Source organism: Nothobranchius furzeri, chromosome 5 (genome assembly GCF_043380555.1).
Source record: "Nothobranchius furzeri strain GRZ-AD chromosome 5, NfurGRZ-RIMD1, whole genome shotgun sequence".
Classification (NCBI taxonomy): Eukaryota; Metazoa; Chordata; class Actinopteri; order Cyprinodontiformes; family Nothobranchiidae; genus Nothobranchius; species Nothobranchius furzeri.
In genome coordinates, this window is record NC_091745.1 from 68,588,597 (window position 1) to 68,613,767 (window position 25,171).

Genomic DNA, 25,171 nt, shown 5'->3' on the forward strand with positions numbered 1-25,171 from the left:
TTGGAGGGGCGGATATTCGTTTAAAAAAAACGGCTACGTGTGGACTAGGCCTAAGTCCTCGGAAGAAGAAGAATAAAGAGTATTAATGTCGAAAACTTCCTAGGTGCATAACAATAAGAGCCCTGCTTGCAAAAGCAGCAGTAGGTCACTTAATAATAATGGCGATTAATAATGAAAAATAAAAAAGCAAGCAGGTCCCTTAACTAGTGATGGTAACTGCTGACTTCACATGACAGGGCAGCAGCAGCATCAGGAGCAATAACAGGAGTATTAATTACACAGTTTTTATAAAAACACCTCAGACATCACTGACATGTTCTAATATTGTCCGACGAAAAACAAAATTGTCGGACCCGCCGTCTCATCTGCTTCTTTTCTAAACTCACAAAAATCTGTCAGTAACAAAACCGTTTGAAAGCCTCTATTTGTGGATTCTCTGAACGATTCCATGGAGTCTGTGACAACTTTCTTTTTCATTGATCCTAACGTCTAATCTCACAGCTGAAACGCTTTCTCAATAATCTGTGCAGCTTACAGATGCTTTACAAAAGGTATAATTATTTCTTATTAATAAAACATTGTTGCAGCACTAAAGCAGCAGAATAATGAACATTTGCAATAAATATGCAGAATATTTACATAGGAATTGTTTAGAGCCCTATTTTTGGCAGAATCTGATATTAATTTTAGCTCTTCACCTGGAAAAAAATGGGCCCTAACGTGGTTTGAGTGGTGTTGCCATGTGTAGGCACAGATAAAGTGGACTAGATTGTTCTATTAGGGCAAAATAATTTGTGACAATAATTCTACACTAATTGCAGACATAGAACAGAATTAAAGAAGCCTGTGTGGAGCCAAAGTTTCTTCAGTAGAAGCTCATCAACCACAGGTGATGAACCAGACAATTAATTTGACACGTGTCAGATGAGTGCTCTTCAGTCTTTTCTTTCTAATAATTGTTGTAATTTATTTACTTGTTTCACAAAAAGAGTCCCATGTAGTTTCAATATCCATTATTCAAAAGTTTCAATGTCCATAGATTCCATCATTCACCTGACACGTGTCAATAAAACCGTTTGCCCTGTCTCAATCCATCACACCTGAATCTAATTACACTGGGATTAAAATGGGTATGGAGACAGAGACAAGTGCTGTTCAGATTATGTTTTTTCCTCCATCTAGTGTTCACCACGTGTAACTGCAATTTACAATATCTGACAGCCTTACACAGGATTAAACTTGTGTGTTATTGTGTAGGTGAGTTAGCGGTTGCTACAATAAAACAAGAGCCACTTAAATGAAGTCTATAAAAAACTTATGAAAAACATTTTTTCTTATTTCTTTACATGATTAACGATTTTGGGTGTTCAGCCTTCTTCAGTCACCAATTCTCTTACCTTTACTTCACCTGACCACGCTCACTTCCTCAGTCCTGGTTTTCCAAACCAATCATAAATTATAAATGACACTTAAATAGCTTTTTCCAAACATAGTAATATTTACTCTGTATTATCTCTGCATCAGCAGAGAACTCATGGAGGAATTATGCGTTTTAGTTTTGCATTTTAGTTAATATTAACCACCGTGGGTGGTTGTTCGTTGCTCTGTTTAGTATTAAAAAAACACACTTCTCAACTGGGCTGATTGTGACTTTTCCTTCCGGCTTGTGTCATTTTATATCAACTCATCTTTGAACTTTTGACACATAAAGCAGCCGTCTCTGATAAAAGGCACAGAGGATTTTCAAGCTGTCCCTGCAGCAGCGGGTGAGTAAATTACATTTTACGTATCAAACCAAACATTACAGAGCTCAAGCTAACCGGCATTCTACTTCTGCTGTTTAGTTTTGTCTCTACCACATGACTGGAGCCATAAAACGTTATCCGGTAATTAGTTCATCCACTTCTGAGTAAAAATGATTAAGAAAAGTTTGAGACTGTGACTTGAGGTATTTGTTAGATCTTTGGTATACATTTTGAAAACGGTTGTTTTGAGCTAATTTAAATTGAATGGATTTTTAATTAGTGACTGTGGCAGACAAAACCTGTTTCTTTTAAAATGTTAGGATCTAGTTGAGACTCTAATATGACGACGGGGACTTAAAAGGGGCATTTTAGAAAGTAGTTCTTTGAGAAAGTTAAAAATAAAGATTTATTTATATCTTTCTGAATGACATCAGATCAGAAAAAGAGTGTTTACCTCCACCAAGGCTGAAGAGCTAAAGCAGGCATGTTCAAAGTGCGGCCCAGGGGCCATTTGCAGCCATTTAAGTGTTTGTTTGGGTCGCCCAATATCTAGAGCAGTATAATTTCATTTGTCTAGCAGGTTATTGATGAATATAATCACTTTTTTGACTTTAACTTTTGCAAATATGGTGCTCTGTTTGAGCAATAAAAATGAAACAACTCACCATATTTTTATGAGGTTAAAGAAAAGGTTTACTCATTTATTCAATACATTTGCAGTGTTCTCTAGTGTGAATCAATGCCTTAGATTCATTTTTTTTAAAAAGCTGTGACGCTTCTGTTCTGAGATGCAAAGGTTTGTTGGTCCAGACATGGGCTGAAAACAGCAGGATTACTCATTACAGGGAGCCATCTACTTCCACATCACGGGTCCCCAGAAGAACAAAAAAATGAATGCAAGTCAACGGGGCTAAAAACGCTATTTTCTAATTCTGCTTTGTATGTGCCATAGATTTCACATATGATGTCTGTGAATTTTAAAGACGCATTTTGATACCAAGAACGCGCTTATTTTCAAACGAGGGAATTGTTATTTTAGGTTTTGTGTGAAAAGAAGTCCGGGACTATAAATATGCATCACGAAAGTGACGTCATCAAACCAGACACGGAGAAAAAAAGAGGGAAATTGGCTGTAAGTTTAGCAAACCTAAAATCCTTCCTTTAGGAGGCAAAAAACACCATAAATCTGGCCATTTGGTAAGTAGCAGCTACGCTAGGGGAGAGGTGACGTCATACATGCTGCATGCCGATGTCTAAGTTGTAGTCATGCTAATTACGAACATTTACAAGCGGGTAAATCCAAAAGTATGTGACAGGCGTGGTCGAAACACCCATCATTAGTTTTCAGATAAATTGCAGTACAACATATGTGCGATCCAGGGCCTAAGGCAAAGCAGATTAGAAAATAGCTATTTTAGCCCCGTTGACTTGCATTTGTTTTTTCTTTCTTCCGGGGATCCATGAGCCGACCGGAAAGGGAGGAGACTTACCCCGGTTTCACACTGCAAACATCAGCGGAACGGAGCGGCAGCGAAGCGGCACCGCTTCAAATAGAATCCAATTATAGTCAATGGAGTGTTTCAAACCAGCCGCGACGCAGCAATTTCCAGGCGCGTCCCAGAAGCGGCATGCCGCTAAAGATAGGATCGAGCTCTATTTTTTCCGCGAGCCGCTTCTGGGACACGCCAATTTCCGCAGTTCACATAGTGTGAGACAGGAAACCACACGGTTTCAGTGTAAAATCCCTGGTTATTTTCAAAATAAAATGCAACGTTGCGATATTATATATTACTTAAGTCAGCACGTGTGACCGAACAGCTTTGTTTACCACCAGTTTCTTTCGAGAAGTGCAACAGTGTGATTTCTCGCGGGGTTGTGATCTCTTGATGAAGAAAGTGTGGGAAGTCTCGAGGGATTTTAGAATCTCGCGGGTACAGCGAGGAAGCCGTGCCGCGGCCAAGACTCTCCAGGTGTGAAAAGGACCACTTTGAAGTTCGTGAGTGAGCCGCTTCGCCACTGATTTTTGCAGTGTGAAACCGGGGTTAGGCTCCCTATTATTGATATCCTCACACCTCAATTCTGATTGGCTAACAGAATGCGTTAGCCATGTTGCAAAGTCACCATCACAAAGACCTTCTCCGCTCTCTCTCCTTGCTACAAAAAAACCAATAGAAGAAAGTCTTCCTGTGGGTGAGCGCAAGCCAAGATGGGCAAGGCCATGATCGCAAATTCACAGAGTGACGTAGATCTGTCAGGCTTCTCAAATCCTAGTATTCCACCGTCCATTTTCTATCAGACGCTAATGCAGGAGGTAGAGTAAATGTAGAAGACTGTTTTCATGTTGTTTTCATGTTCAGCCTGCATAAAGTCTCAGAATCGGCAATAATATTAAAAAAAAGTTTTTTCAGTCAACCACGCTGTAACGTCTTGGTTTCGTTCGATGGAGGAGTGGGAGTGGCAGAAACACTTTACCAGACAGGGAATGACTCACAACCACTCAGGTTCTGGGGAAGCCCACAAAGTCTGCCCTTTAATAAACACACACTCTTCAACAACCACATAATGCCCGGTTGAACGGCTGCTATCTCGCCATACCTGCAACAAGCCGTGTTTATACAACCCGTAACATTACTCGAGTGAGGGAGAGAAAGTTTAGTCCAAGTGTCCAACTGCAGCACGCTTCTCCCAAGTTTTGCAATAGCGGGGGATAGTGGCGCATACTGGTGACATCATAACAAAATGACTTTGGCTGTCTTAAAGAGACCACATACTTATGGCCTCACATTATTTTGGCCCGCAGTTTCTTATAATTTGAAAATTTGTCCCTTGTGTTGAAAGTTTTGAACACGCCTGAGCTAAAAGCTAGGCTAAGTACAGCCATCACCAAAGTCTATTGCTGGTATCTTAAAACAGCTTCTGTCTAAGCTTTGTAGCAGTTTATGAAACATTCTTTTGTAAACTATTGAACCATACTTGGGGTAGCTGAGACTCAGTGGGGTGAAAAGGCAGTAGCTTGCCATTTGGGAGTTTTGGTCCAATCAAAATGTCCTCACCTGCATAGTTATTACACCCAACTGTATGTTGATTATGTCTTTATTATAAAATAGAATATGACAAGTTGTCTTGTGTTTTAGATCCACAATGGAGTTGATGATAAGAACTGAGATTATTCTCTCGGTGTATATCCTTTCCTTCGTGATTGGCTTCCCAGCCAATCTCCTGGCACTTTATACCTTCAGCGTCAAGATCCACTGCAAGCCACTTCCAACAGACATCCTGCTTCTCAACCTGACGGTGTCCGACCTGCTCTTCTTGATCATCCTTCCCCTCAAGATGCACGAGGCGACATCTGGCATGGAGTGGAATCTACCCAACTTTTTATGCTCCATCACCGCCTTCACCTTCTTCTCCACAATCTACACCAGCTCCTTGCTGCTGATGGCCATCAGCGTTGTCCGCTACGTCGGAGTGGTTTTCCCTATTGCCTATCAACATCTGAAAAACCCCGTGTACCCCGTTGTTATCAGTGCTGTTATCTGGCTGATCTCAGCAGCACACTGCAGCATCACGATCATCGTCCAGCACCACCCATCCCTCTCCAGCTCCAATTCCACCATGTGCTATGAAGACTTTACAGAGAAGCAGTTGGAGGTTCTCCTCCCAGTGCGTTTGGAGGTCTTCTTCGTCCTCTGCCTTGTGCCGCTTCTGATTTCTATGTACTGCTACCTGCATTTAATTTTGATTCTGTACAGTCGTCCAAGGATATCCAGAGCGCAGAAGAAGAAGAACATTGGGATGGCTTTGGGGACTCTTGCTGTGTTCAACATTTGTGTTCTGCCATACAATTTCTCTCATGTAATGGGCTACTTCCAGGGTACGAGCCCTCAATGGAGGTACTATACGTTGCTTCTCAGCACGTTAAACACCTGCATTGATCCCATCATCTTCTATTTCTCCTCATCCATCTTTCATTGCACCAGCAAAAAATCAATTTTCAGGAGACATGGTCTTAACGTTGCACAGCTACAAATGCAGAGCACAAATTCTGGCTGAGAGTGAAACGCATCAATGACGTAAACATAAGATTTAACAGTAAAAAGACACGCAGTCAGAATGTGGCAATAGATGCGTCAGTTGTTTAGAACACCTTTAAGGTAATTTTGTTCCACTTTTTTGCAGCTTTTTTTATATTTACCATCCATTCTAAGACAAATGGATATACCGCTTTTTAATAAAAGCACAAAACAGTTTGGTGGTCATGCAAACTCCCACTTTTTATTCGTCTCCAGGAAGTTGAGTATATTTAAATGGATGACATGGTTTTCAGTTTGAATGTGGTTTTTCATGCTTCCTTTAGCGTGGGCCTGCTACTCTCCTGCACTCTTGCATTCTGTAGGCACACATGTAGAATATACCTGTGAAAAAACAACAAAAATAAGCTGTAAAACATCAAATAAATGCAACTATTATCTTTTATACAATGCACCGACAACACAAAAAGAAAATAAACATTTTAAGAAAAATTTAAAATGAAAATGCATGAGCCAACCTGCAAAGAAGTTCATGAGCAGTGCCACCCAGCCTAGTATGTAGGACCAAGAGAAACGCCAGTCACCAAAGCGCTTGCCCAGGAAGTTTACCGTCACCCCGGTGTAAATGGCCATTGCAAGGAGAACAAAGAGTGCTAGTGTGGAGGCAGAGAGTGACACCTCATAAAAACCCTCTCCTTAGAATTAAAGGATGTTATTTGGATGTTGCTTTGGCAACTGTGTTATTTGTCCAACAGAGGTTTACATTTCCTTGCAGTATAGTCAAATCACTTGATCACTATCATATTATTTGTGGAGAGAAAATTAGCTCGTCATTAATGGTTAACAATGTCCCATGACTCACTTGACACAAAGAACATGATCCCAGCAGCGAACGAGCGGTTGAACCTCTCAAAAGCAGAGAAGTGAGCAAACGAGAGGATTCCTGCGATGATGCCAGCGAAGCACGACATGGCAGACAAGATCATGAAGGCTCGAGTGGCGTTCCAGTAGGCTGAGGACGACAAGAGAAAATACTTTGAAGTGATGTACAGAGAAGAAATATTTCATTTTGCAATTTATTTCCCAAATGCAATATTTTACCAGAGACAACGTTGCATTTATTTTTTCCTCTTACTCAATCATAAACTTGAAAGGCGTTCTGGTGTGTTCTGGGACTCACATGTTTTCTTTAACTGTTGTACTTGCATGTGGAAAAATGCAGTGTATTTAAAGTGGACATATACTTGTTATTAGGATCTGCTGTGGTCTCTAAAATGAATGAATGCTTTGAGTTGATTTCTGTGAAGGAAAAAGAGTCCTTGCTCTCCAGTTTCAGGAAGCATAATTAGTCACAGGAAAGGGGGACAAAAAATGCCAGGATTTGGAGTTTTGTTCATTAATATTCATGATATGCAACTATATTGCCTCTGATTGGCCAACTGCAACGACTCTTCCACCGCCTCTGTTTGCTCTTCTTTCTTGTATAAAAATGCGGCATAAATGGTTATCTCCACAAAACAACACAAGCCTGAAAGTGTTCTGCCATTTTGTGCAATGCTAATGGTTAGCTTCTACTAGTCGAGATGCACTCTGCCCTCTCCTGGTTGGTAAATCAACACGCCCTCCCACAGGGCACCGCTGTTCCTGTGGTGGTCTTCCTGGAGTTTCTTGTCTATAAGAAATTGCACCAACTCTGCATCGGTCTAGGTATGGAGAAAAAAGGTGTGCATGCTCTGTGTTTGACACCTATATGTTATTGGATTTCTAATGTTATTGGCCAATGCTGAGTGGCGCTCAATTCAAATTGCATGAGGCTCTATGGGACAATAGGGCAGGCTTAGCAAAAATAAACTGTGTATTGCTTACATTATATTACAGTACAAACTTATACCAATTTCTAAAAAAAGTCTCAATAATTCCTGAAAGAAGGAAAATTCCAGACTGGGCTGTGGTTGGCAATAAATACACTATGAATGAATTATTACCATATGCTTTCAGTAACATAATTCTTACATATCCATATGTTGTTCGGCGCTGTGGTATCTTGGTTCTGTTCAATAGAATTCAGTGCAGTTTATTTATATAGTGCCATCACAAGGCACTTCACAAAATATGTTATGGTTTTATCTCTCCTCATTTTCGCTCTTTCTGCAGGTCTAGAAGTGGAATTTTGTACCTCTTGTGCTACTTCTTTTACTGAACCCCTCCCCCACCCAACCCATCTATCTTCATATCTTCTTCCACCTTTATCTTCATCCCTAAAGGGAGCCTAAGTCATGCCCATCTACTTCCAGTCCGCAGGTCCCCTAATGCCAAAGAAAATGAATGGGAGGCCATGGGCCAATAAAAATTATTTTCTGATCCTGTTTGATATGCACCATGGATTTCACATATGATGTCCATTTTAAATTTTAAAGACATATTATGATGCAAAGAAGGAGCTTATTTTCAACAGATATCAAAAGTTACTTTAGGTTTTGTGTGAAAAAACGTGGAGAACTCCAAATAATTATCCCACCAAATTCACAACATCAGACCGTCTGTATTGATTCACTGAATTTTGATATGTAATAATGAAAACCACTTGATGAATGACCTTGTTGCAACTTGAAGTTCAAAAACGAGTTCACTTAAAAATCCAAAATAAAACTACACTAAAAAATTCAGTAAGTTTATAAATAAAAAAAACTGAGATAAAACAAAAAAAAAAAAAGAAGTCTTTTAACAGCCATCATCAGATGTATATAAGTGAGTGTCCTCCATAGGGTTAAATAGATCTTACTTAAATACATTTGCAGTGGAATGCCTTGTAAGTTGTACTCTGGGAATAAAAGCTCTGGTGCGCCTGTTTCAGCTCAGAGAATTTAGCCAGAGAATAAAGTAGCTTCAGACTACAGGATTTGGAGTCTTCTTTCCTGATATTTGGACATCTCACCTCTGATTGGCTAACATCAACGCAATGCTATTGACTCTGTTTGCTTTGAAACATGGATGTTATATCTCCACAAACAGCCAGTGTTGGGAATACGTTTTGAAACTAATTAGTTAAAGTTATTGATTACTTTGTGAAAAAAGTAACTCAGTTACTTACAGAGTTACAAGATTATAAAAAGTAATTAATTACAAAAAAAAACTATTTTGTTACTTTTTTCATTAAAGAATGCATGAAAAATGGGTTCCCCTCTTAATTAAACTTACTTAATTGACTGTAAATTACTACAGTACTGAAATATAAATGACTAATAACTGGAACATAATAAAATGTACGTACAACTTTTCTTTTATAAAACTGAAATAAATGGGCACTTAACAGGAGGAACTACAAACGGGAACATTACACTGATCTAGACTATTCAAATGTCACTGTGTGATTTTTTTCCTCATATTTATTTCATCCATCCATTGTCTGAACCCGCTTGTCTACGTGGGGTTGGAGGGGGGTGTGTGTGTGTGCCTATCTCCAGCGGTCAATGGGCAATCATGCGGGATACACACTGGACAGAGAGCCAGTCCATCGCAGGGCAACACAGAGACACACAGGACATACAATCATGCACACACACACTCACACCTAAGGACAATTTAGACAGACCATTCAACCTAACAGTCATGTTTTGGGACTGTGGGAGGAAGCCGGAGTACCCGGAGAGAACCCACGCATGCACAGGGAGAACATGCAAACTCCATGCAGAAAGATCCCAGGCTGGGAAGCGAACCCGGGACCTTCTTGCTGCAAGGCAACAGCTCTAACCACTGCGCAGCCCATATTTATTTTATTCAAGTCAAAAATACAACAAATGAATAAATAATCTGCATTTAGCAAGACCCCAATCAGCTAAAATTTACAAAAGCAAATAGAAACACCTATAAAGGTTTCTGAGCCTTTAAATAGTCTCTCAGTCTAGTTAATTAAAAGTGTGTTGTAGTAGCTTTTCTGTTGCTGCTAATCTAATAATGGTTAAATAAATAAATAAATCCTTTAAAATTATACTAAAACAGGCACAAATCTGATGGAGGACTTAAATGTACTAACTTGGGTCAGACCCAAGCACAGAAGAGCTGAAGCTGGGTGGTAAACACACACAGGTAGTTCTAATAACACCTGAGCTCCATGACGTTTGAGAATGATGCAACCAGTGTTACAGCGGGACTAAAGAAAGGATCAGAAACAGGTTACAGTTGGATGATCTAGGAAGGCAGAAGATTGTGACGTCTGTGCGATGAACAGGTGAGCAGACCTTCGGGACGTCCCGCTGTCTCACCAAGAAGAGCACGGCTGCATATTTACGGCTGCAGCAGCGAATCTGCGGGTCTGCAGCTGAAGACTATTCATCACGTTTTCCTCATTCTTCACGGGCTGTGATGCGCCTGGATGAAAACATCCGCCTCTGTAGCTACCAATCAGCTGATGACAACTTTAACACACCACGCTGCTGAATTAGTGACGCATGCATTTTCATATCAGTAACGGAAACAACGTTATGATAAAAGAAGACGGTAATTTAAAAAAATGTTTTAGTATGAATGATATTTTAAACGGTGTTATTCCCATCACTGAAAATAACACAAGCCTGAAGGAGCTCTGCTGTGTGGTGGTGTTGCTAATCCTAACTGTTAGCTTCTACTAGCCAAGATGTTCTCTGCTGATTCCTGGACGCTAAAACAACAGCCTTCCCCGCTGTGGGTCAGGATCGGTGAGCCCAGCAATGTTAAGTGACGTGTGATGTAGATCTGTCAGACTTCACATTCTAGCATTTCACCATCTATTTTCTATCAGAAGCTAATGCAGGAGATAGGTGTAGGAGACTATTTTCATGTTCAGCCTGCACGTTGAAGTCAGAGTAACTGATAATTTTCAAGAATAATAAGTACAAGATGGTTTTTCAGTGCAGAACCTCTTTAATATCTAAATGTCTGATGTGCATTTCAATTTTTATCGCATTTCTTTACTTACCAATGCTGTCAGTCTGCATGTAGCATTTGCCAGACATGCAGTACCTCCACAGGCCTTGGTGGGCAAAGCTGCCAGACAGACGATACTGCATCCAGTAGTCTGTAGCCGTGGAGACCACAAGCAAGATGTTCCCCACGATGGCACAAAACAGGCCCCCTCCCATGAAGCTGTACATCATGAGTGAGATGATGATGCTGGCTAAGGCTTTTTGTACTGGGCAAGAAGATAGATGAATAAAACAAGGTGGGTGTCAGTAATTTTACTTAGTATTTCATCAGTTTTTCTATGCTAAGATTTAATCATTAACTTGACACAGAGAAATAATTTCCTGAAATGTAAAAGCCTCTAATGTTGGCTAATGTGAAAGTAATAATTTAGTAGACTTCCTGTTTTTATTCTTGAAGTATAAACCATTATGTGAGCATTTATGGGGTTTTTGTTTTCTAGCTTAATGTTGTTTCAGGTATCAGATAGTCAAAACAAAATCCCACACAAAGCTGCGGATTCTCCCCAGTGGATCTCCCAAGGGGTGGCCAGGGATGGCAATGGCCACCCCTAGAAAATTGCTGGCCCTCCAGGGATGACTAGCAGAAATAAATCAAATTCCCCTTATTTATTTAAGACAGAAATGTAAAACCGAATAAAAACATACAATTAATGAGTAAAGAAATAATCAGAATTAAAAATAACTTTATATATATATATATATATATATATATATATATATATATATATATATATATATATATATATTAATATGTTTCTGCTACTCTCCATAGTTTTTTGTGAAGACAGCAACAGGTCAATTAAAGTAAAACGTAAGATTCTAAAATAAATTTTGAAATTACAATTCAAATATCTCAAATGTATTTTTTCTGAAATGTTTGTCTTTCTCAAATTTGAGTTAAGTGTTTTGGATACATATAGTTTTTTAAATTAAAAAGATTAAAGGAGGGATGCAATGCATCACCTCAGGCTAAATTCTTCCAGAGTTACCACAAGGACCAATTTGGTGTACCACCCCAAAATTTTCTTTGGCCCCGTCTGGCCACTCTGACCAAACATTTCTGGGAGCGCCCCTGACCGTCCCTAACACACCAACCACAACAAACAAAAACAAATCTGTAAATAACCCAAGAATATTGAGCCCACAGAAAGGAAAAGAGGTAAAAAAATAAATAAATAAAACACACTGACAGTTTAAGCATTGGTTCAGTACGTTTTTGACACACACATTTTCCACCCACTTTTAATTTACGTAAACAGCATAGTTATTGATGTGTGAGCCACTGACTTGTATCTTACGATCATGCATTTTTCCAAACTTTTACTAGAATAAACAAAAAAATGGAAAGTTTTATCTGGGTTTATGACACAAAACATAAAAACGCAGCAGAGTGGTTATAAGTACTGGCCTTCAGGGCTCTCATGCATGTTGGTTACCATGCAAGCGCTAACATTCTCTTTTATTCTCCCTTTTCCAACAGGTGGAATCAGCATTTGAGACATAAATAAATAAAACAAACACTCAGCATCATCCTACCTGAGTTCCTCAGGATAAATAAACCCTCTTAAGTGGGAGCTCTTCCTCGGGGGGGAGAGGAGTGAGAAAGAGTGCAAGCCAGGAGTGAGCAAAGTGTCAAAGAGGAGGCTTCAGGCTGAATTCCAAAAGGTTATCCCCTCCAATTTTCTGTTGATGGAGGCAGAATCCTTTAAAACAATCGGCACAGAACAAACGCACTTGAGCTGGTGGGCAGAACGCCACATGACCCATTCACACTCAACTAGTGGGAGCATTTAGGAGGGGGGTCAGAGGATAAGGGGAGGGGCAACGGCAACGCGGGACAGGGGGTTAGGGTCCGGGATGCGAGGCCACCGCACCGCAGTCCTCGTCTGTTGTTGTACCAGACGTTCTGGAACTGTGGATGTGCAAATGCTTGCAGTACTGTGGTGGTCAATTGAACATGCTGAAGCACACACTTTCTTTCAGTGATGCTGGGGTGTGGTCATGGTGGTGGTGGTGAGGGGGGGGGGGGGGGGACATGCTTGGAGCAGATGCATGACCAAAATGATGTTAGGTGGATTTACACACTGCATGCAGAACCTATGCTGAGGTATGTGGTGATGTAGGAACAACTCACCTTCAGGAGCTCTTCTGTGGCTTGTTTAACTTACTTTAGTTACTTTAGTTACTGTAAATTCAAATCCAATTGAACAGAACAGCCATTCTGAGACAGCTGCTAATGCAACCATCATGGTTGAACCATGGATTTGGCATCACGGCTGTAACATGCAGTGACCTGAAACATTCAGCATGTATTTAAAGTTCCCTCTTTTTCTCATGCAGCTCATCGAATTAGAAAATAAACATTTAACTGTCAGTTTCAACCAAAATCTAACATCAGAGAACTGTTTTTTAAACTCGAGACCAGGCTCTGGTTGGGTGTCTTTATATGGCTTGTAGGCATTCTCTGAAAGATCAGCAGTGATGCAACAGAGGGTTCGTGATCTGACCATTAAAATGTGCATAAAATAAACACAGTCATAGAAATATGGCCTACTTCAACCCTGCCACTGACCAAGGAATCATTCGACCTTTATCTAATCAGAGAAACCATTTATGCTAACTGTAGAGGAGTTCTTGCAAAGTTCTCTAAAAGGGTTGATTAACATCATGTAACTTGATGACACAAAGGTTCAACGCTAGCTTTGTTTTTATCATTTTGTTAGCATTAACGGATGTGATCACGTGGAAACCTGCAGCAAGTCACTACAGTGTTTTTCATGGAGGCTCAGACGAATCTTAATTTTTGCTCATCTGTAAAGAAACTGAGGTCAAGTCTGTTCTTCTAAATCTGGACTGACTCAGATCAGCCCCTCACTGTTTTAGTTTCTGACATCACTTCCTGCAAAATCCTACTTTACGCTGTCTGGCATGATGGTCTTCTTTGTAACATTACTTTTTATAATGTGACTAAAGTTATATTCAAATGAACTTGAGTGGTCCTGTTTGAACTTAAAATCCTATGTAAGATGCGTTCAGGTACCTTTTGTTACTTTATACTAAATTACTGTCACTAGAGCACATCTTGTCAAACCAGCTCAAGAAAAGAGAGAAACATGTACTGAGTAACTCCACACTGACCTTTTCAACTATTCAGGTAGCCTAGTGAACTAGACCAAATTCTTGCTTTGCAAAGTTTGGTCTAGGCATGCTCCATTGGAACCTCAGCAGCTCCTACCAGGACTCTGGCTAGCCAATCACAGCTCTCTAGAGGGGTTTCAAACACATAAAGAGCTGTGATTGGTCCATAATGGTGGGCCAATCCTAGTGCTCTATCTGCTTAGTGAACAAATCACAGAGCGTTATCCGCTTTGTGGGCCAATCAGGGCACTCTATATGCCTGGTGGGTGGGATGATGCAACAGAGTGAAACAAGAGTATGTCACATTCATTGTCCAGTAGCATGCGGAGATCATTTGAAAGACAACGGTAGAACCCGCCCCACAACCGAGAGCCGTCAATGGAGCGTGGCCAGACTAAATAATACATTTATTTAGTCTGGCTTGCCAGGCTACTATTCAGGGGCTTGTTGTTGCTCTCCAGCTCCATCTGCTGGACAGATGTAGAGAATGACCAATCACGCAGCAAGAATTACCTTCATCCTTTTAAGTTTTAAACCTTTCTTTGAACATGTAATACATCCACACACAGTTGAATATATACACATTCTTTTGACAAGTTAGAGTATCATGCCATATATATAATTTTTTTATTTTTTTACTATTATTATCCAGAACTCATCTGCTGAAATCACAGGGAAACTGGAATGGTTCTACTAAGTAGTACGGATATATTTATTAATAAAATAGTTTAAAAACACTTGTTCAGTTCAGCTGGGATGAGAATCAGCTCCTCTAAATCCGAGACAATGGTCTTGAGTTGGAAAAGGGTTAAGGCCTTCTCCAGGTCAGGGAAACGGTCCTGCCCAAGTGGAGGAGTTTAAGTATATCAGGGTCTTGTTCGTGAGGGAAAGATGGAGTGGGTGATCGACTGGTGGATTGGTTCTGCGCCTGCAGTGATGCGGGTGTTGTCTGTCATGCTGAAGAGAGAGCAGAGCCTGAAGGCAAAGCTCTCGACTTAACGGTCGAGCTACTTTCCTATGTTCACGACCTTTGTGTGGTGACCAAAAGAATGAGATCGTGAATAGAAGCAGCCAATATGAGTTTTCCATGTAGGGTGCCTGGGCTCTTTCATAGAAATAGGGTGAGAAAAGGTGAGTGATAGCTTGTTCTTGGTGTATTGTGTGTCCCTTTTATTTTATTTTATTTTCTCTTTCTGTAGGTCCAGAAGCAGACTCTTGTTCATCATTATTGTTTATTTTTGTGATGTCTGGTCAGATTTAAAAAGCATCCCAAAAACAAAACAAAAAAAGAAATAAGGTGAGAAGCTCGGTCATATGGGAGGGGCTCGCAGAAGATCTGCTGCTCCTCAACATCAACAGGAGCCAGTTGAGGTGGCTTGTGCATCTGGTTAGGATGCCTGTTGGACGCCTCCCTGGCGAGGTTTTTCGGGCTCCTCCAACCAGGAGGAGACCTAAATGAAGACCCAAGACACGCTGAAGGGACTATGTTTCTCAGCTGGCCAAGGAACACCTTAGGATTCCCCCACAGGAGCTGGCCCAAGTGGCAGGGGAGAGAGAAGTCTGGGCCTCTCTGCTCAGGCTGCTGGCCCCATGGCCCGACTCCAGATAAGCGGCTGAAAATGGATGGATGTTCGGTTCAGACATGTAACCCTTTAGGATTGTGCTTTGTCATGATTGACCTGAATAGGCTTGAATCGGACACATTTATTTTTATTTTTAGTCTATTGATTTATTGTTTAACAGTAATGACAGATTGAGGTAAATAAAAAATCTTTATAAATCATCCACACTTTATAGTATATTTATAATATTTAAAATTACACAAATATACATTTTTACAGATATAAGAAATGTGAAAAAGTCAAAAGATTCTAATTTGCTTTTGCGGATGATGCATTCCTTTTAGCTTCATCAAACTAAGACCTTCAGCTCTTGCTTGGGACGTTTGCAAGTGCAAAGTTGCTGAGGTGAAGATCGCCTCCAAATCAGAGGTTGTGGTCCTCGAAAGTAAAGGCGTGGACCACCAATCCATGAGGGTCAGGGTAAAGCTCCCAGCTCCAGTGGATTTTAAGGTCTGGAGCTGGAGATGGGCAATTTTGGAAAGCATCTGCAGTGACGAGGATGCTAAACCAATCTGTTGTGGTAAAGGGGAAGCTAAGCAAGAAATCAAAGCTCTCGGTTTATCTGTTCATCTTCATTCCAAATCTCAGCTATGGTCAAGAGCTTTGAATGACTGAAAGAACAAGATAACGGATCCAAACAGCCAAAATGAGTTTCCTTTGCAGGGTGGCTGAGCTCAGTCTTACAGATGAGGCGAAGAGCTCGTATATCCAGGAGGGATTCAGAGTGCTGCTGTTGCTCCTCCAGGTCGAGAGGAGAAAGCTGAAGTCTTTCAGGCATGTCCTACCAGCAGGAGGTCCCTGGTTGACCCTAGACATGTTGGAGTAAATCTCATATTTCACAGCTTCACTGCTGGGGCTGCTGCCTCCACAACACAAACAAGTGGTTGATTATAAATACAAAAGTATTTAAGTTAAATAAAGTAATTACTGTAAAAAATATATTCATCTTGCAAAAATCTCAGACTGTTGTTGCAACTCTGACTGGTGGTGGGGGGACAAATGTGGGCAGAGGCACAGTTCGTTCAGAGGGGTTCTGAGGGAAAAACATAAAAGAAATAATTCTGCATGATTTGATTTGTATTTACTTGATTATTCAGTAAAATACCTTATGCAGCCGGTTGTAGTCAGGGGGAGACGCCAGTCCTCCAGTCAGAAGTTTATGAGGAGATGTAGTTGTCTGGCTGTTTTTTGTCTGTGGTGACAAACCAGATTTAGCTAAAACTTAACTGTGCTGTATACAAATACAGTATTATTTGTTATTTGATGTGGTATTTCACAACACTGGATGACAAATGCATTTAGGCTAAAGCTATTAAATACTTATGTTGATCAAAACGTCTCTTCTAACCTTTGCCACTGCTCTGGAGACTGGATATGTTGGTTGTTGATCTACATGGAGAAAATATGTAGAAGAAGAAGAAGAAAATATCATTTCTATAGCGCCTCTTAAGATAAAAATCACGAGGCGCTTCACAAAAACAAAAACAAAAAATATAAAAAATTGTAAAAATATAAAAAAGCATTTAGAAAATGTTTAAAAATATATTCAAAATGAGCAAGAATAAGTTATTGGGATTTAAAAGAAAAAATGTTAAGAAAGAGAGAGAGTGAATAGGAAAGAGGGAAATCAGTGGATCCTGAGGAAGGTGGAATAGGTGGGGAGAGCAGAATAAAGAGAGAGTGGTGAAGAAGGTCATACAAATGCCAGCTTGAACAAGTGAGTCTTCAGCTGCTTTTTGAAGGAGACCACTGATCTCAGGCTCAGGGGGAGAGAGTTCGTAGCAGAGAACAGAAAGAAAATGTCATTTCAGACATGGCAGTGTACTCGCTGCAGCCTGGCGTGCACCAGACCAGAATTTTACATCCCAGCCTGACCATATTGAATATCTAAGGCAGGGGTGTCAAACTCATTTTAGCTCAGGGGCCACACTGAGGGAAATCTAGTCCCAAGTGGGCCGGACCAGTAAATTAAAAAAATACTTCATATTGTTTTCTTTGTTTTAATACAATAATATAAAACAAGGCTGGAGTCTGGGGACAGTGTATCCAAAATAGTACAAGTACAACACCTGAAGTGTATTTGAAAATTTGGAAAAAAATAAAAATTAAAATTAAATCTACAAATAAAAAACATTCCTTAGTGATTCAGAGCTTACAGATCACATGGCAAGATCAGTTTCATGCAGCACTTAAAGTATATTTGACTCATTTTACTTTACATCTTTTAGCTTTCACCAGCACATCACTATCAGGAGTCACATCCTGAGTGGCAGCCAAATTCAGGATGTGATTCAAGTTCTTGTGTGAGCCTTGAGCGCAGCTTTGTTTTATTTATACTCATTACAGAGAAAACTTGCTCACAAATATACGTTTATTTTCACTCTACATTGTAATGTATGAAAATAAAGTTTACACAACCATCTCGCGGGCTGGATTTAACCCGCTTGCGGGCCGGATTCGGCCCGCGGGCCGCATTTTTGACACCCCTGATCTAAGGTGATGAATGTATCCTGGGAGTTGAATGGAAATGGCTTTTCTACCAGCTAACAATTTAAAGAGACAATGTGTAGTTTTTACTATTAAACTCTGGAAATACTCATCAAAACTTTGTTCAAAATGAACAAAATGATGTCCAATTGTTAAAACATATTAGCGGATTTGAAACATAATACCATAAAAGTCGGGCCTAAAGTACATAGGGTGCGGGTCTAGCGTCTTTGGGGGACACCATATTTCCTTCTGGCCAGCTAGGGGTCCTGCGCCTGTTGATGACGTCATGCTAGATGACTAGCTAGACCTACGACTTACAGAAGTTACGTTACAATGTTCAAAAACATTTAGGCAGTTAGAAACACAAATTTAATGACAAAACTTCTAAACTCTTTCCAAAACATAAGTGAAAGAACAGAATCGAAAAAGAGATGCAATATATTTTTGGCCGAGCCACCCCGAGGTCACATGCTTTCTGCTCCACAGGTAACAACATTTACTGCAATGTTTTTAACATGGTGTAAAACAACCTCAAATGTATGCATGTACTGCACCCTAGCACCAGGAAACTACACACTGCCTCATTTGCTGAGGGAGACCTATGCTGAAGAAGCGTTGCAAGTGGGTCTTATTTCACCTACTTTTCTTCTTGTTGCTGCAGTAGAGGATGAGATAAATGGTGACACACAGCAGGGCCAGGAACAGAATGCTGCACGGGATTCCAGCAGCAATCCCAGCGATGGCAGACCCACTCAATCCTTCACCTAGCATCACAACACACAATAATCTAGTTTCATCTCAAACCAGTTCAAACAAGCTTAAACATTTATGATACCTGGACCAGCTCTGTGGATCTTAGATGGCACTCCATCAGTGAGACGAGCTTTGGGGATGATCCGAAACCAATATGTCGATTTGGGATTGAGAGGGAAGATGTCGGCGCTCCTGGCAGATCCAAGTTTCGACTGAATGGTGACATACCCATCAGAACTGGCTTTGGTGACAATACCACTTTTGGTGTGAAGAGCTGGACCTTTCATTTGGATGCCGAACCCTTAGATAAAATAGTAATAAAAGCACACACACGGACATTGTTACACCAGAGCTGATGATCAACGCACAAACACCGGGAGCAGACATTTATACAGAGCCAAATGGCAGACTGTTCCCATGGCAAGTTCGTCCTTAAAATGTTTTCCCACAACACAACCCTGCTCAGCCAGTGTTTTCACTGTGTTTACACCCCTATGTTCTGTGAAGACAATCTGTTTTCAAAACCGAGTAGACCTTTTCCTGAGAAATTCTCTTTAGATGTACAAAATCAAAAGAAGATGGTTGAGTCTGTGTATTTTCCCAAAAGAGAAATACATCCTGGAGTGTTCTGAACTGCTTCCCTAAAGTAGATTTCTGCTATACCTGTAACAATAGCTGTAGGTGGGACCTCCCAGGTCAAAGTGATGATGGTTCCATTTTGGTTCGGGAACAAGCTGGAATCCGAGATCGACGGCCCTGGGGAGGGAATGAGACTGAAAGTGAGGGGGAGGAAAATACTGAGGAGCTTTGTTTAAAAAGAAGCAGCAGCCCCAGGTATTACTTAGCTCTATCTGAGGGCCCATTGTGGCTCTGAACCAGGAACTGAATGAAACTGAATCCTCACAGTTTAAAGAAAAAATGATTCGCTGCACCATAAAGGCCCCGATGAATGTCGAGCATCATATATTCAGTTAGAAAGATGATGTTTCAGGTCAAGTAGATCTGCAATGATACTTTCTGCTTTAAAATTAGAAAAATAAACTACAAAACCAGCCTTGTAACAAACAAAACATAACATAAACAAACAAACGTAATTCAGCTTGTCACAGAGAAATGAAACACATCAGGAATTTAAAAGTCAATTGGGATATTAGAATAAGCATTAAAGCAACATAGCTTCAGACTAAACATCATGAAACTAAAGTATTTAAGTAAAATACAAATACTTAAACGTGCATTATGTAAGAATGAAGTAAGAATGACATTTTGTGGTCATTTTTGGTTGCAACAGCCCATTTTTCTCAACAAAAAGTTATTTTTCTCCACCGCTGTGAGTTTTACAGCTGTTGCCAGTTTATGGATCAGCTCCTGAAGATTCTAGATGACGAGCAAAAATAACTCATACACAGTAAGTTGATGAGTAGATAAATGCATCGTCATATCTGGTGTTGGGACTTTTGGGTGTTTTACAGTAGGGAGCACGTACTACACTTATTACAGTAACATTTCTCCGGTATTGGAGTAAGTGTGGTTGTTAGCCATCTTGCTGTTAGTTATAATTCTGAATGACTCATTAAAGGACGTAAAATGTCACCCTCACATTTCACTGTAATATCAAGTTGACTATTTGCTTCTAATTCACTGTTAGCATTGCTAGCTCAACGTTAGCCTCTAGTCTTCTTCACCTGTTTAAAGTTAAACAAAAAGATGCCATTGCTTCTTGGGGGTACAAGAAGTAACTTCTGGGTCACTCCCATTTACTGGCTTTGGTTCTTTAAGCAACTCTAGATGTTTTTGCCAGCTAACGTTAGCTTGGCGCAGACTCGACAAACTCAGATTGTAAACAAAGACTGTCTCTCTGATGTCTTTTTGAAAGAAGAGAAACGGACAACCTCCCTGTTGGCTGAAAATGAAATCTGTTTCTATGTAACCTTCCTTCCAACGTGACTGGGACATTGGACTGTTTTGTGATTATTTCACAGTAGAAATCTTAAATATTGCTTCTTTAGAACAAAAACAGCTACTGCCACCTTGTAATTGAATCTTTCCAGTCTGGCTTCCCAGTAGGTTGTAACACACGCAGGTGTAGTTTGGCATGACGAGGAAACTGCTCACGTTGTAACTGTAAATTCTCAGCTGCTCGGTGCTGCTGCTGATCAGTTGTGTCGTTCCGTTGGTCACAGTTTCATTGCCTCTGGACCATGACACCGCAGCCTGAGGGGACGCACCACTGAGGCAGCTGATGGAAACCACAATTTTACCAGAGAGATCAATAGAAGTTTCTACGATGGGAAGGAACTTCATTGGAGCACCTGCCGAGTAAAAGCACATTCGTTTAATGAAGACTTAGATTTTTTTTGTTATCAACAGCATAAAGATAAGAAGAAAAATAGATTTACTTGCAGATACATTGCACTTGTTTTGTTCCAGTGGATGGTCTGCTATGCAAATGACAGTTTTCTTATTAAGGTCAGCTGAAGCGGTGACAGTCAGGCTGAAGTTTTCTGCTCCATTGCTGTTGTTGCTTAGACCTGGGAAGGACAGCTGTGCCTGTGGGGTTCCTCCAGGCCAGCGGCACTGATACTGCAGGCTGACGTCATTCACAGACACCACGGAACACATTGGGGAGCCCCCTGGCTTTTCTGTATCCATAAAATTTATATTTGGTCTTAGAAATTTTACAACCAATGCATTTAGATTTGTGTGCATGTTAGGGCTGTGAAATGAGACAAAATGTTTATTTCATGTCCATCACCTCAAAACCTGGATGAAGGCACAAACCTAGCAGCATGTGGAGGTGAAACAGAACCAAAAAGTCTTGGACAAGAGATTTTTTATGTATGGACCAGCCCTAGAAGCTTAGAAATATAGATCAATCGTTGCAGTAACAAAAATCATTTTGCAGATCAATCTGCAGCCATGCTCCATTGTAGCCCTCATAAGGTCTACCATTGGCCTGATCCGTTCGTGTCTTACCAATCACAGCGCTCTATGTTTGGTGGGCGGGCATCAACAAAGATGGCATCAGCTCAGGAACAATGCTTGTTTGAAATGCCTTCAGCATCAACTTTGAGCGATTTAGATTTTTGCTTTTCTTTCAGACATGAGCAAATAGAAGTACTTAAGTCCTTTATTTAAACAAATAATGTATTTGTTCATGGCCAGACTATATATGTACATATAAATAATGGTTTGCCAGGCTACAGCCTTAGTGCACATTCAAATACTGTATTTAGTCCAGTATGAATAGAATCATAAAACTTTGCATTTATCTAAAAATTTCTATTTTATTTAAAAAACAAAACAGCATCCCTTTTGTTAAGAAATCAAACTAAAACAAGCAAGTGAATCCAATCACGTACCAAAAATCTTTAAAGTCAGACTCTTTTCACGCTTTTCTGCAGTCAGCGTGTTCAGCAGAGTGCAAGTGTAAACACCCCCCTGGCTGGTCTGCACATTTGTTAGATTTAGGACTCCATTGTTAGAATTAGGAAGGATCTGACCATCAAACGTCCACTCGGTAATTGGAGATGGGAACCCCTCAGCCTGACAGGACAGGCTTAAGGAGTCTCCGGCTTTATAGAGAAGCTGAGCTGGCTGAACCCCAACCACAGGCGCATCAGGTCCATCTATAACACATCATGATAGGTTAAGAAAAGAAGGTTACTAAAACACAAATAAAGGGACACAAATAAAGACATTTAGGGCTAAAAGAAGATTTATCTTACAGAGAATAGTTATAGTCTTACGAGCCGCCGCACTGCTGAAGGGGTTGGTCAGTAAAAGCGAGTACAGTCCTGCGTCACTTCGGTTGGGTCGTAGAATCACGAGGCTTCTTCCCTCTATCAGATAGTGTGAGCTGTTTTTCAGCTCTTTGCCATTAAACTGCCACATCTGTTGCTCCACAACTCCATGAAGCATGCTGTATTTTAACGTGAAACTTTCAGCCCCCTCTTTGGCAAAATCCGACTGAGTGTTCAGACTCACGCTCTGGAAGTTTTCTGCAAAACAAATATTAAAGAGAAAGAACAAGTGACTGAAACGGTGAGCTCATTCATCCTTTTAATAAAATGTTATGCTTGGTTAGTGTTGCAAGGCTGCATTATTAAAGCTGCAATGCCAAATGTGGAAAACAAATAGGCTTAAAACATGTTTTAATGCTTCTTAACAACGTTCTAACACAGTATAGCTTTAAATACATTGTGGTAAAAATTATTCCTATCGCATTTATCTAAAAACCTCCGCCAATGACACGTTTCGAACCAAAACAAACGACTGGACCATCCAGTTGTCGGTCTCGCCGAACCGCCGCACTTCTGAGTCTCCCCTTCATTACACACTTGCATATTTAGCAACAGAACACCACCGGTGTGAGAGGTTCTCGGCTCAATAATATCAAGCCGTTTTTACAAAAATTGCTGCAACATTGTGGCGGCATCAGGGAGCCTTAGGTCGTTTATAAGTGGTCAGACCATGGCGGTATTGTGGCACAATTGCGCCATTTTTACAAAAGATCAGGCGATGGTAGTATAATAGGGGTATGGGCTCGGTCTCTGTGCTGCGGCGATATAAACATGTATTCCACCCAAAAATATTTTGCCCACGGGACTGAATGAATTTGAGTATATAGATACTTTTTATTTATGGTGTTCTCTCTTTGATTATTTAGCGGATCAAATATAAGTTATAATATTTATATCGAAAAGTTTATATTATTATTGATACAAATGATATTCAAAGGCAATTAACTCTAACTGTAAAGTTGAAACGCTCAACATTATACTCAAGGAATGCCATTACGATTTAAACACACCATCAATGGAAACGATGGATTTCTTTGTAAAATTTGTTTCCTACAAAGAAGCGAAGAACTGCAATCGCGAGTTTGTCCGGACCAATCAGATTCTTCATTGTTAATGTGCCAACGTAACTTTTATGAATGTAGTGACAGAACTTCTGCTATTCGTACAACCAGCCAATCATCTAGTGTCACACCATCAGGAGGCACAGGCCCCCCGAGCCGATCCGGTACCGACACCGGCGTCTCAGGGAAGATACCCGAGGGGAGGGGTGTTACGTGACCGTGTTTGCATTCAAAACTGCAGCTAGCTTCTTTGCAGATTCGCTATAACAGCTTTAAAATGTGATCAACTATGAAACCAGCCAGATGGTTTCAGCAGGACATTTTTCAGCCTTCTTTCACCACAATGCTGAGTTCAAAGGCGGTCCTACTAGCCTAGGGTGGGGGGGGGGGGGGGGGGGATCCAAGGAAATCAGTAACATGACTGAAATCTTCTGTAGCTCCTGCTTAAATCAATATTTGACAAATTCCTAAACATTTTACACATTCTATGAATTTTTAAAACAACCTGCAAAAGCACATGTGATGCTTGACTTAAATTACGCAGATAAACACATTTTCAAGTGTGTCAAAGTTTACTCAGTACACTCTGGAGCTTTTGGAAACAGACATTTACTTTGGGAACACACAAGTTTACAAAAGTCAAAAAATAAACAACCAAACAAATTATTATTCAGGCATTTTCTAAATAAACTAAAATACTCACCAAATATCCTTAGAGTGAAAGTTCTGGAGACTTTTTCTAATCCAGACTTGGCCAGCTCTATGGTGTAGTTCCCAGTATATCCAAGCGGAACATGTAGAAAAGTAAGAGATCCATTGTTTTCGATCCGGAGCACATCCCTGCTGTTTGGAGCGATGTCTGGTGAGGAATTGGAGTTTATGGTCCACGTGCCAACAGTTATATTAGATCTGGACCAGCTAACCAATGGGTTTGGAGCACCACTGAAGGACACAGCCAGAGTCACGTTGGTACCAACTAATGCATTCACTTGAGTTGGACCAGCAGGTTGGAGCACAAGCTGACAGTTAGAGCCTGAAGAAATATCAATTATATTTTCACAATTAAAGTAGCTTTTCTTAGATGAACAGAAAACACAAGGCTGCATTTCTCTTTTATTGTATATTTAGGTCTTTTGGTTGGGTTTTTGTTTTAATCATAGTCACTTTTAACGTGCTTCTGCTTCATAAATAAAAGTAGACTTTTGATGTAAACTTAAAGTACATGGTTGAAAATAGCCACAACTAACACCACTTAAATGTGTCTAAAAGCTAAAAACAAAGTATTAACAGGCTTTTTGAGGGTAAAGCTACTTTTAAACTCACCTTGAAACGTGAAGATAATTAAAAACGTCACGAAAACTTCGTTCAGTAAAGTTTGAAATACGTCCAGCTTCTTCATCTCAGTTAAACAGAAGGGGCAAAAAACCCGGATTTCATTAAAAAAATGTAATAACTGTTCAACTACACGTTTATAAAAGCTAAACGGGACGTGGAAACGTCCTTGGAGTCTTCAGAGTATTCCTGTGCGCGCGAGGGCACGCGTTGCGAGGTGCTCACCTGCTGAGTC

The 25,171-nt window shown here is 40.4% G+C and overlaps 3 protein-coding genes across 3 annotated transcripts; 1 reads left to right on the forward strand and 2 right to left on the reverse strand.

The window, feature by feature from the left end:
- Nucleotides 1-1,480: 1,480 nt before the first annotated feature.
- On the forward strand, nt 1,481-8,799 carry si:ch211-231m23.4 (free fatty acid receptor 2). Its single transcript, XM_054740978.2, has 2 exons — nt 1,481-1,766; nt 4,880-8,799. The coding sequence occupies exon 2, from the start codon at nt 4,887-4,889 to the stop codon at nt 5,796-5,798; it is 912 nt and encodes a 303-aa protein (XP_054596953.1). The 5' UTR covers nt 1,481-1,766; nt 4,880-4,886; the 3' UTR covers nt 5,799-8,799.
- Nucleotides 5,994-12,428, reverse strand: lim2.5 (lens intrinsic membrane protein 2.5). The gene is made up of 5 exons (XM_015950015.3): nt 12,274-12,428; nt 10,731-10,943; nt 6,639-6,788; nt 6,295-6,429; nt 5,994-6,160 (listed from the first exon to the last, which is right to left on the reverse strand). Exons 2-5 carry the CDS (start codon nt 10,906-10,908, stop codon nt 6,099-6,101), a joined length of 525 nt encoding a protein of 174 aa, XP_015805501.1. The 5' UTR covers nt 10,909-10,943; nt 12,274-12,428; the 3' UTR covers nt 5,994-6,098.
- Nucleotides 12,429-15,342: 2,914 nt separating this feature from the next.
- On the reverse strand, nt 15,343-25,148 carry vsig10l (V-set and immunoglobulin domain containing 10 like). The gene is made up of 12 exons (XM_054740979.2): nt 24,928-25,148; nt 24,308-24,637; nt 22,469-22,741; nt 22,103-22,369; nt 21,140-21,382; nt 20,771-21,052; nt 19,404-19,496; nt 18,823-19,041; nt 18,629-18,751; nt 16,846-16,886; nt 16,603-16,689; nt 15,343-16,530 (listed from the first exon to the last, which is right to left on the reverse strand). Exons 1-12 carry the CDS (start codon nt 25,001-25,003, stop codon nt 16,456-16,458), a joined length of 2,109 nt encoding a protein of 702 aa, XP_054596954.2. The 5' UTR covers nt 25,004-25,148; the 3' UTR covers nt 15,343-16,455.
- Between the last annotated feature and the right edge of the window lie 23 nt (nt 25,149-25,171).

Excerpts from the sequence above, each read along its gene's own strand:
- si:ch211-231m23.4 (XM_054740978.2), top strand. The coding sequence starts at position 4,887 with ATGGAGTTGATGATAAGAACTGAGATTATTCTCTCGGTGTATATCCTT.
- lim2.5 (XM_015950015.3), bottom strand. The coding sequence starts at position 10,908 with ATGATGTACAGCTTCATGGGAGGGGGCCTGTTTTGTGCCATCGTGGGG. Across the intron at positions 6,430-6,638 it reads GATCATGTTCTTTGTGTCAA|CACTCTTTGTTCTCCTTGCA; the intron begins GTGAGTCATGGG and ends CCTCCACACTAG. Across the intron at positions 6,161-6,294 it reads GCTCATGAACTTCTTTGCAG|GTATATTCTACATGTGTGCC; the intron begins GTTGGCTCATGC and ends GTTTTTTCACAG.
- vsig10l (XM_054740979.2), bottom strand. The coding sequence starts at position 25,003 with ATGAAGAAGCTGGACGTATTTCAAACTTTACTGAACGAAGTTTTCGTG. Across the intron at positions 22,742-24,307 it reads TTTCACTCTAAGGATATTTG|AAAACTTCCAGAGCGTGAGT; the intron begins GTGAGTATTTTA and ends TTTGTTTTGCAG. Across the intron at positions 21,053-21,139 it reads CAAGTGCAATGTATCTGCAA|GTGCTCCAATGAAGTTCCTT; the intron begins GTAAATCTATTT and ends TTTACTCGGCAG.